The following is a 12,305-nucleotide window of genomic DNA, read 5'->3' as shown; positions in this document are numbered from 1 at the left end:
GAAACACAGAAAAGTGCCACACAGAGGAAGAAGCCAGAGGTATTCCTAGGAACCAGATAGGCCTCAGCCTAGTGTCTTCTCTGCTCCCCTCTATGTGGTGACTCACTTCCTCTCTGCCTCCCTCCATGGTGACTCACCCTCTCTCTGCCTCCTTCCATTATCTTTCAAAGTGTGGAGCTGTCTCTGCCTTTGCCTCCTTCACAGAAGTGTCCTGACAATAATAGGGCCAGGGTTGTGTTTAGAGCTCATTGGAATATGGGCCTGTATAAATCCAAGAAACTTTTCTTGCTCCCCTAATGCCATTCAACCAAATATTTCCAGAAACCTCACTGTCAGGATGTCCACCCCACATAGTTGTGATTTGTTAGAGAGCCTGGAGGCCCTTCTTGCCTCAGCCAAGTTTAACTGTTACTTTTCTGTTCATCTGAGTATCAAGCAGGCCTCTCCTCAGCAGCTGCAGGTGAGATTGTCCTTCACCTGGTCACAGGAAGCACCAACATTGCTACCCCACCCCTGAAGCAGAGCATCTCTGTGTCCAGGGCATGGTGTCTCATATTCCAGTGTCCTTCAGCCAACAGTGAGTGCCTCTGGGGTGGGTAATGCCAGGGAATCAGTCATTATGCTATGATGTTGATATGTTGGTTAAGTGGCTGATTTTTATAAGCTGTTGATTTTGGCTATGGCAGTGGCTTGTTTTAGTGCAAAGTAATCTCCTGGGTACTTCACCAGAAGGCATAGCTAAGGAGGAATTCATTAAAGGCCAGAGATGTGAGAGTAGGTTGATAAATTATGTTGGCTTAGCAGACCTGTGTGGTCAGGTGGTCCCCTGCAGTCCATGCAGGAGTCGACACTGATGGTCACTGTGACATCTGCGGGGAGCCAGGCTGCCTGGGCTCCTCAGACTATCTGAGGTCCTAGGTAGAGTTTGGAGTTTGAGACTTAATGACCTCATGTTGGTGAGCCCTCTGCAGCCACAGGGTCATGGGAGAATCAAGCATGGCAGTGCTGCCCTCCCATTTGGAAACAGTCCTTCACCTGTGCTTGTGGGTTTCACACGAAACATAGGGTTCGAGCCAGCATAGCATGGGTGTAAATGCAGCACCTTTCTGAATCCCCCTCTTACCTGGGCACGGGAATCCCACCCTCAGGGGAGGAAAGTGGGCAGAGAGAGAGTCATTACCCTTGGGAATGAATGAGCCATAGGAGTTTATTTAGACCCTTTGTGCATTTCAAAGAAGTGGGAGGTAGGGGATGATGAGGAACTATTAGCTGTAGCTTAGGCCCCACACAAAGGATACCATTGATGACAAGTGCCCTGTTGGGAGTGGAAAACTAAAACTGGAGTGAGTAGGGATGGTCTGTGGAGGGTGTGGTGCCATACCAGATTTGTGATCCAAAGCAGTATCGGAGCAGGCTGGGGTCAGTCACGGCTCAGCACAGCAGTAAGTATAATGTGTGAGAAGAGATGAACCCGGAGTTGAGCTTGAGGGGAACCTGGGAGAGTCATATGGGCTTGGTGTTGGCATGAGCACAAGGCCTGGACACTAGGTTGGCCTCTTTGTGACAACAACCTTTGGGAACAGAGGTGTTTGAAGGCCCCTTCGTCCCTAAATCTGACAGATCTGACAGGAAGTGGTCATAGGGAGAGCACCTAACCATTTAGAGAGGGCCTTTGGAGCCCCAAAATAGGATTCAAGAATAAGAAGACTATCTATGAACATGAATAAATCATTTGCCTAAAGAACAAGTAACAAAGTGGCTGCTCACAGACATAATGGAGGCAGCAGATGGGATCATTAGGCCTACAATGATGTTTTTAAAGGAAAATTAATTAGCTGCCAGCATTTAAAATCAAGAATTTTTAACCTCAAGACCTCAATTACTGGCTTCTCTGGTTAAAATAAAATGTCTGGGCATACATGTTTATGTCAGATGAAGATGACTGGCTGCTGTCCCATTAATACTGGGCCTCTCTGGTTTGCTACCATGCTCACCCTTCCCTGTTATATCTCATTTATGACCCACTTCACTCATTTACAGTACTTGCCTGGCTCTTAAAGTTACTTGGGTTCATTATCCACATCATAATTTAATTGTAAAACCACAGTTTTCTGAAGGATGAAATTCTCTCCTTCCATAAATTAGAACAGTACAATGCTCTTCAAAATTGTCTTTGGTATGGGACCAATATGTTCAGTTGTACAAATTCATTGTGAAAGTATGACAGATGGTTGTATTTTACTAGGACTACAATGGAGTTTACATTTGAATCTACTTGAGTTCAGCAACATCTGAACCACTATAAACTCTGTTCAGTAAGAAGACCTCAGTCACCTAAATGTTATGGCAAAACCTGATTGCTCTAGAAGTCACTAAATGCTGACCATTTCCCAACCTGCTGTAGCTGACCAGTAACAAATAATTTAATGGCCTACATCAGCCCCCAAGTCACATTTGAATAACACTGTAAGAGTGAATTTTATTTTATTCTTTAAGGAGTATGGTTTCAAATCTATGGAAAGGCAATGAATAGGGCCTGAATTCAATGTTTCATTTAGTGTTTCTGCTTCAGAATCCTTCATGAAAACAGAACATTGATCTGTCATATATTTAGCATTCTATAATCACTGTAGGGAAAGTATCTCTAAACTTCATCTATTTAAGCAAAATCTAAAGGAAATCAGTTTGCAGGAGGGAGGCAGGTTAGGTACTGTGGTTGTGGGATATTTGGCTTCTGCAGTGTAGGATGAAAGGAATTGACCAACTCGACTGTGGAGGAGAGACTATTCATGACATACTGGTACAGAGTAGTGGCAGAAGAGGGAGGAAAGCTGGATTCTGGCCTCCCATTGCTGTGGTTTACTTGGGGGTCACATCAGCTTCCACAGCTACAAAATAAGGAGGTTGGACTAAATTGTTTCAAAGGTCTGCTCAGGGCGTACAGTTGTCAGTCTGAGGTTTTCCTAAGAAAAGTCTGTACTGATAATGGGGAAATGGGCTATAGAGGACCAGGGATGATTTTTTTTAGGGTCTCCATTTTATAGCTGAGGCCACTTTGGCCCAGAGATGATGCTCAACTCTCCCAATGTCGCATGGCAAGTGGGTAGAACAGCAACTATGACAGTTGTGTTCTGGTACCTATTGTTGAGGCTCCACTGCTACTGTATCCTGAGAAATAAACCTCAGGATATAAAGTGTTTAATGTTCTCCTCCAGGATAAAGGAGCTAATATCTTCAATACAGGGATGTTAGGGTCTCTTGGACTTCTAGGAAAGCCCAAGAAACAGCTTGCTCTCAAGAACTTTCACTTCTGTTTTATTTGGAAAAGGCCAGACGGGTTAGGATCAATGATTGATCTATATGGTACAGGTCTTTGAATTTTGCAAATCTAGGTGTTGTTCCACTGAACACTGTGATAACCATGTCATGAACCCATCTCCTTCTCAAATAAGGTGTTCTCAAAATTCTCACTCTCCACTGATAGGGTCTTGAAGGCGATTATGTGATGACCTCAGAAGCCGGTGCTTAAAAGTGTTTTTTTTTTTTTTTTTTTTTTTTTTAGATTTTATTTATTCATGAGAGACACAGAGAGAGGCAGAGATACAGGCAGAGGGAGAAGCAGGCTCCCTGTGGGGAGCTTGATGCGGGACTCGATCCTAGGACCCTAGGATCATGACCTGAGCTGAAGGCAGATGCTCAACCACTGAGCCACCCAGGTGCCCCTTAAAGTTTAATTCTGCAAGTCTTGAAGTTATGTCTTTTTTTTTCCCCTTATTTGTCACAGACAAAAATCTCTGGTCTCAGTGAGGGTGACAGAACATGAGAGACACCTAACTCTGGGAAACGAACAAGGGGTAGTGGAAAGGGAGGTGGGTGGGGGGATGGGGTGACTGGGTGATGGGCACTGAGGGGGGCACTTGGTGGGATGAGCACTGGGTGTTATGCTATATGTTGGCAAGTCAAACTGCAATAAAAAATATACAAAAAAAATCTCTGGTCTGTAGATGATAATAGGGCCTTCAAAGAAGCATCAGTGTAAAGCAAATAACAAACTGGAGGAGACAGATATGTATGGCTGAGATTAACTTATCAATAATTTTCATAAGTAAAAATCTTGTGTGAGGGCATAATAACAGTAGTGCAACTACAGGTGAAATTATCTTTTTCTGTCATAGGTAAAAGAAGAAGAAGACAAGGCAGGAAGAGAGTTTTTGACTCATTGTCTATAAGTATAAAGATGTAACCCTTTTGCAAAAAAGAATGGACTAGATCCTAAGCTTAAGGATTTTAGTAAAATCCCCATTGGTATATTAGAGTTCTGCAAAAAAAAAAAAAAAAAAAAAAACTGAACCAGTAGGATGTAGGTGTGTGTGTGTGTGTGTGTGTGTGTGCGTGCGTGCGTGCGTGTGTGTGTGTATGAATGAATATGATTGGTTCACGCAGTTATCTGGTCTGACAAGTCCTAATTCTTTAAGGTAGGTCAATAGGCTGGAAACTGGCTAGATTTCTCTGTTACAGTGTGGCTAAATTCTTCTCCAAGAAACCTCAGTTTTTACTCTTTAGACTTTCAACTAATTATATGATGGTTATTTCCTTTTCTTCTAGTCAATTGGTTGTAGATGTTAATCTCATCTGAAAAGTATCTGCACAGCAACATGTAGAACTTACATTTGGTCAAATGACGACACTGTAGCCTAGCAACGTTGACACATAAAATTTAACCATTACAACAGGTAGGTTTGATGTACATCCTCAGTTGAAAAGCACTGGCCTAAAAGATGCTGGATTGAAATTTTATAAGTAAGGTTGCAACAAAATATTTCAAAGCAATAACTGAAATGATGGCTGATAACCCTATAGTTTTGTTGCCTGAATCACCAGCAGGACTCTGATAATTAGAAACATCTCATGGACAGTAAGCCATTGACAAATCTCTAGAAATTTCCCATACAGTATAAAACATTTGAAACACTTATATTAATATTTTCTGTATTAATATTTAACATAGGGAAGTCTTAGCACTTCTTTTGGGAATTTTCTGTGCAACTCATCAACTTCTGTCCAGTAAGTCGAATTATTTCTAGCACTTCTGTTTTTGATAATGTGAAAAAAATAAATCTTTATGATTTTCTAGGGACCCTGTGAAAAATCAGTTTAAAACCAAAGACAGTTTTAAGTGCAGAGATACTGCCAAGTGTTATTTCAGTTTTCATTTAAGATTGTATTTTGGGAATGGTAAAATCAAACATCGCCTGGGCATTTGCATGCTTAAGGTAGGATCATGAGGGCCTGAGAACATGAATGGTGTTGCTTGGCTATCTACTAATTCAGTGGCAAGACAAATACTTACATAAATGTATAAAAGTCCTTAAAATATTAGAAATGCAGAACTATTTATTTTTTTATTTTTATTTTTATTAAAGATTTTATTTATTCATGATAGACATAGAAGGGGGGGGGGCGCAGAGACACAGGCAGAGGAGAAGCAGGCTCCATGCCGGGAGCCTGAGGGAGCCTGACGCAGGACTTGATCCCAGGATTCCAGGATTATGCCCCGGGTCAAAGGCAGGCGCTAAACTGCTGAGCCATTCAGGGATCCTCTGTTTCTTTTATTGTAAAAAGAGTAACAAAACGTATGTTGAAGTCAGAATAAAGGTATATTGTGGTGAGATATGGAATCTCTGCTGCTTGGGCAGATTATATATGAAGTTACGTGGTAGGGTGAAATATGGCTTGCTGAAATACTCAGGTCCGATTCCATGGAACCCCAAAATGTTACTTTCTATTTTGCAAATGGAACTTTGTAGATGTGAGTCAGTGAAAGATAGTGAGATGGGGAGATTATCCTGGATAATTGTGGTTGGCCCTAGACATCAAAGTGCCCTTTGGGGGCAAGCAGAGGGAAGCAGAGGGAAATTTGAATACAAAAGCAAACGGCAATGTGACAACTGAAGCAGGATGCTGTACTGCTGGCTTTGAAGACGGAGGCAGACGCCCTGAGTTAAGGAATGCAAAGAATTCAGCTCTAGAAGCTGGAGAAGGCAAGGAAATGGATTCTACCCTAGAGCTTTCAAAGGTCATGCAATCCTGTCCACAGCTTGGTTTTCGCAGGTGAAACTGATTTCGATTTATGGCCTAAAAGAGAATAAATGTGCATTGTTTTAAGCCACCAAGTTTGTGGCAATTTGTTAAAGCAGCCAGAGGAAGCTAACACAGGTGAAGAGTAGTCTTGTATAACCTCTTGTCAAGAGCTGACAAACACTCCAAGAAAACTTAGCCTTTTTCACAGACAACAGAACCAACTCTGTGATTGCTTCAATGTAATATTTGATTCTGAAGGACCCAGGAGCTCTTTCTGAAAATCTTGTAAACAGACCTGTCAGAACTGAACCAGATTTGGAAAAAAAATTAAAACACATTTGGTTGTTTTCAGATCCTCTTTTTAACGAACCTTCTGTAGCTTTCTGTGTGCATTCGGGTTTCATCCTTCAACATCATCTGTCACATTCTGAAACAACGTGTCACTTTACTCCAAAACAGAAACACTCTGTTTTAATCGGTCAAACAAAAAAAACCCATGTTCATTATCTTGAAACTCCTAGTGGAGTCTCATTCATGTATTTTAATTATAACTTTTAAGCAAAATCACTTGTATTTTACAGTGAAATATAGGATGAGTAATTGTGAACTTCTTTCATGTTAGCAGATTGGGCAGATTTCACAAAACCACACCTATCCCAACTTTACTTGGCCGCATACTTCCCTTATACAACTTCTCAATGTGGCAAAATGAATAGGTGCATTGGCAGGCTGAAAAATGTAACCTCTTTGTAGCATATACAGATATGAAGCAAAAGTATATGAGCTAAAATTATGCTTATCAGTGTTTCAACACTCTATCTTAAAAATTATCTAGGCATCTATTGAATGCCCATTAACTCTACCGGTCTAAAGTTAAACATTATCTAGAAATCTTGAAAATTATCTTCAAGCTGATATACTATGAATTATTATTATACTATGAATTATTGCTTTGTAGAAAGACAAGATTGTCAACAAAAAAGTTTGTCAAAACAGTGATTCGATTTGGTTAATTATAAATTTATATAATTCATAATCTTAAACAACATATGTGTAATATTAGTTCATGTGATCAGAAAATTTATAAGCTTAGGAAAAACCTACCTGAGTAGTAAATGTATATTTGTGTTATAGTTAAACTGATGAAAGAGCAAGGGCTTAGTTGTTTTCATTAAATCCAAACTATTAAGCTAAGCCCTGTTTGCCAAAGATTTACTTAAATTAGATGAATTAGATTTCTTAAAATAGTTGTGATTTGGTTTCTGGGAGTATATATATTGTTTAAATCTAGCTCATTTAAAGTGTCATAGTGCAATTTTTCAAGGAAATTTGGAAATACTCGATTTATGTAAATAAATATTTATCTAGAAATGCCAGTTATTGGGGCACCTGGGTGGCTCTGCTCATTAAGCATCTGCCTTTGGCTCAGGTCACAATCCCAGTGTCCTGGGATTGAGCAGGACAGCCCTGTGTCCTTGGGCTCCCTGCTTAGTGGAGAGTCTGCTATTCCCTCTCCCTTTGCCTTCCTTCCCCATCCCCTGCTTGCACTTGCTCTCTTGCGCTCTTTCAAATAGATAAATAAAATCTTTAAAAAAAAGAGAAATGCCAGTTAGAGCTCCACTAACTTAAGCAACGTTGTGATCTGTTAATATCATCCAGGGGTAAGAAAACATTGTACACTCACACAGAGGTGAAGACCTTTCTGAGTTACACAGAGACATATAGGCACAGAGAAACAGAGCTTATAGCTTCAGTCCTATAATTTCAGCCATGGGTCAAGTATAAACCAGAAACAGAAAATCCTATCAGTCCAGATATCAAAAAACTATTCTCAAAGGGTATGAAATTCTCAATTGATTTGAATCAACAAAGACGAGAAAATGGGATTCTCTTTTTCCTTTGACCCAACTGAGACTAAGTCTCTGTGGACCCATTTTGAGATATCTCCACATGGTCAGATCCTAAAACCAAATTCTCAACCATTTTTGTTAACAATGGAAATAACTTACTGGCTGTAAGTAAACAAAAATGCAACAGAAACACAGAAGAAAATTACAATTATTAAAAATTTAAATTAGAAAAATGAAGTCAACAAAGTACTGTAGGTACTTTGGATTCACCTAGAAGAAACAAGACACTTCTGGGTATCAACTGAGAATTAGGTACACTTCAGTATCTATGAATTTTTACCTGGGTCTGACAGGTGAACACACTAGGCATATCAATGTGACCTCCAAAACAGAAGATTTTTTTTTTTTTTTTTGAGAGAGAGAGAGAGAGAGAGAGAGAGAGAGAGGAGTTGGGAGGACTGGAGGGAGAGAGAGAGTATTAAGCAGGCTTCACAGAGCCTGACACAGGGCTCAATCTCATCAACCTGAGATCATAAACTAAGCCAAATTCATCCAGGCACCCCCAGAAGATATTTTCAAACAGTAAAATCATGACCAGTACACAGATATGAAATGGAAATGTTAAAAGTTTCTTTTGACTCTTGAGGAATTGGCAGATGTTGTAATCAATTCCAAAGAGAATCTGAAGAATATAAAAATATTGATAATATTTAAATGTGTAAATGAGGGAAAATTGGTTTTGTTTTGGACCTCTACTGGACAGCATTCAGTATGTCTGTTGGTGACTGACAGTTTATAAAGGGCTGTAAAAGAGCTCAAGACAATGCAAGGCTAAAATCAGATAACTAGGAGTGGAGTATCCTAAAGACAGGGCAGTGTTTACATTGAAACATTCATTTCCTTTTTTATGCTAGACTATTAAAGTCAAGTAGAAAGCATTCCCTCATACAGAGGATCCAATCAACAGGGACGCCAGGTTTCTGTCATAGATGTTTCCAGGGCAGTCGTGATGAGGCCCCAGTGACCCCGATGACATCACAATGTGAGTTGTCATAAAGCTGACTCCCAATGACCTCCAGTCACTGACCAGTGCGGCCCACAGTAAGCAGGAGTGAGCACTGGTATCCTGACGGACCAAGGCCAGTGGGATCGTTGGGCTGGGCTGATCAGGGCCAAACGCAGCCACCAACATGTCTGGAGAAAGAGGCCCCGGGCATTCCCGTAGACCGAGGAGGCACGGCCTGTCCCGCTCCAGAAGAGCCGAACTGCAGTTCCCCGTCAGCCACGTGGACCGCCTCCTGCGCGAGGGTTGCTACGCCCACCGCTTAAGCTCATCCACACCTGTGTTCCTGACCGGCATCCTAGAGTACCTGACATCCAACATCCTGGAGCTCGTGGGCCAGGAGGCCTGCAACAGCCACAAGATGCGCATCACCCCCGAGCACATGCAGAAGGCCCTGGGCAACAACCAGTACCTGAGCCAACTCTTTGAGGAGAACACCTACTCCCAGGGGGATGGGATGGTCCAGGCCAGGAAGTGGTCAGGCCTGGGCACTGGGGCCGACAGCCGCATCTAGTCGCCAGAGCCAACAGCCTCGTCTAGTCGCCAGAGCGGCACGCAGATGAGGGGGGCCTGCTCCTCTGGGGGCACCAGCCATTAAAGGGTTGAAGCCCAGGGCCGTGCCTCTGACTAGTTTCTGTCCTTCGAGTCGGCGGGGTCTGTGAGACACCCAGGAGGAGATCTCCCGTGGGGAGCGGAGGGCGGAAGGGGTGATCAGTGTGGGAGGCTGCAGTCCAGCGTTTCAGGGAGGTGTTTCTCTGGGGACTGTTTGGGGGGAAAGGCCCTGGGGGGAGTAGCTGGCTGCAGAGGAGAGATTTCCTCAGGTCTCTGAGCAAGTCAAGGCCTGCGGGCTGAGAGATTGGCAGCGGGTGGGGGGCTTCCCAGGCATGTTGAGTTCCCAGAACCATGGTGGTAACTGGGGAGGTCTCGAAGCTCGTGACTGAGGTGCCAGGAGCTTTATTCATGAGAAGGGAACGTGTAGAAGTCAGGAGGTGATGGCAGTGCGGGTGGATGGAGAGGATGGCAGAGCAGTTGACGTGAACTTGATGGCATGAGCTTTACGTGAAGATTGAGGGGCGATGGGGAACCCATGAAGAGGTATACAGAGTGGAACGGTGCTCAGGTTGATTTCATTCACTGATACCCTGCCTCATTCCAGAAAGGGACCTAGGACAGATAATATTAGTGCTGTGATAACATTTTGTGGAGTATGTCCTTGTGTCCTCTCCTCTGGACACTGGTATGTTCATTAGTAACATCAAAGGTATTATCTGGCCTAAGACTTGCAATCCTAGAAGTTTTTAGTGGTTATTAATAATTGATTGATTCGAGAGGAAGAGGAGGGAGGAGGAGAGGGAGAGAGAGAATCTTAGGCTCCACGTGGAGTCTGACTCGGGGTGCGATCTCACAACCCTGAGATCGTGACTGGAGCTGATATCAAGAGTCCAATACTAAACCAACTGAGCCACTCAGGTGCCCCTTAGTAGATTTATTTCTAAATACACTCCATCATAATCACATTAGCCTCATTCTCAGATGAAACACCTAATCTGTCTATGGCCATATAGTTGATGGAGCGATCTAGACTTATCAGTGTCTGCACATTTGGAGAGATATAAGTATGTTTTCTGTAAGTTCTGTCCCAAGTGGGGGGACTCACAAGTACATGTAATTCTTATAAACAGTCTTGTGTGTTTTAGGTTAAAAATAGTGTCACGTAAAGTGTCTGGCAGTCTGTTCTCTTCCTGTGACTGTCAACATTTAACATTTTCTCTTGTTCATGTATGCTCAGGGCCACCCCCTCTGTTAACCCCTGACATGTCATAGAGGGCTGCTCAGAGGTTGCCCAGGCACCTTCAACAATGGGGTCAGAGGAGCTGGGTTGGCCATCCCAATTCACCACTTTCTGGCCTTGTGATCCTGGACAGTCCTCTATTCTGTCTGAGCAACACTTTCCTAATGTGTGAAATGGGGATAATAAGAATTCCTCCATCATTGGATTTTTGCAAAAACATAAAGTTAATGTGTGCCTGTAAACTGCTACATAACACAGTGCCTGGCACAGAGTGTGCCCTTAACGAATAGCTGTGTGTGTCTCTCCCTTTTGGTAGACGAGATGCTTACATGTACTTCCCCAAGTGCTCCTGCACCTGGTTTTCCCATGACTGCTGGGTGCTTGGGCCACTGGCTGTGAAAGCACAGCCTGCTGAGTCCTGTGGAGACACAGAGGAGTGCTCCAATAGAGGAAGAAGCCAGAAGTATGCCTGGGAACCAGACAGGCCTCAGCCTGATTTCCTCTCTGCTCCCCTCTGCCTGGTGACTCACCCTCCCTCTGCCTCCCTCCACCATCTGTCTAAGCAGAAAGACTTGGCTTGGCCTGTATCTAATTCACAGAAGTATCCTGAGAATAATAATGTGGAGGTTGGATTTAGAGCTTGTTAGAATATGTGTTTCTATAAATCCAAGAAACCTTTCTTGACATATACTGCCCCTTCAGCCAAGTATTTACAGAAACATTGTCAAGATGTCCACCTCACAAAATTTTTTTTTCCAGATTTCATTAGTTTCGTAGTAATACAGTGACAGTCGTTTGAGGTAAGTTCAAGGAGCTACCACAGCCAGCTGTGGCCTCCTTAGCAGCTTTTCTCTCTGCCAGCATCCTCTCCTTCTGTTTGGCTGGGTATTTCCTGGGATTTTATTGGGCCCCAGGTTGTGACAGTGGTCCTGGTAGGCCTTGGCCACCTGTGCAAACTTCTCTAGCTCCTTGGTAATTTGTTGTAGAGAGCCAGGAAGCCCTCCTAGCCTTAGCCAGGTTTACCTCTTACTCTACTCTTCATGTGAGTTGGCAAGCAGGCCTCTCCCCAGCAACTACCTGTGGAGATTAGCCAGGTTCTGGTCTCCTATAAGTGTAGGAGGCACATCAGCTTCCATGGCCATAAAATGGGGAGGTTGGACGAAGTCATTTTAATGGTCTGCTTGAGGTATATGCACAATTACCAGTCTATGAGCTTTTTCTAAGAACTTCTATACTAACAGTAAGTGGGGGCATGGGGGACAGGGCCTTTTTAAGTTTCTCCATTTTATATCTGAGGCCAGTTTGGCCCCAGGAGGGTAATCAGCTCTCCCAGCATCACAATGAGTAGGAGAGCTTGTCTCTCTTACCTGTAGTTGAGGCTCTTTCATCTCTGATATCCTGAGAAATGGGCCTCGAGATGGAAAGTGTTTCATGTTCTCCCCCTGGGAAAAAGAAGCCAAACTCTTCTGTACTGATCTTAGTGTCTCTTGGATCTAGGAAAGCACTGTCAACAACTCAC

At 43.1% G+C, this 12,305-nt stretch overlaps 2 protein-coding genes across 3 annotated transcripts in view; both read left to right on the top strand.

Annotated features, from left to right (window-relative positions):
- The window catches only part of SYTL5 (synaptotagmin like 5), a 241,191-nt gene that overhangs the window by 100,133 nt on the left and 128,753 nt on the right, over nt 1-12,305 (top strand). The gene's annotated exons all lie outside the window — the stretch shown is intronic.
- On the top strand, nt 8,989-9,608 carry H2AL3 (H2A.L variant histone 3). Its single transcript, XM_072817937.1, has one exon. The coding sequence runs from the start codon at nt 9,122-9,124 to the stop codon at nt 9,506-9,508; it is 387 nt and encodes a 128-aa protein (XP_072674038.1). The 5' UTR covers nt 8,989-9,121; the 3' UTR covers nt 9,509-9,608.

This window comes from Canis lupus, chromosome X (genome assembly GCF_048164855.1).
Source record: "Canis lupus baileyi chromosome X, mCanLup2.hap1, whole genome shotgun sequence".
Taxonomy (NCBI): Eukaryota; Metazoa; Chordata; class Mammalia; order Carnivora; family Canidae; genus Canis; species Canis lupus.
Note: the sequence above shows the minus strand (reverse complement) of the source record. Positions and strands in the feature narration are given on the sequence as shown.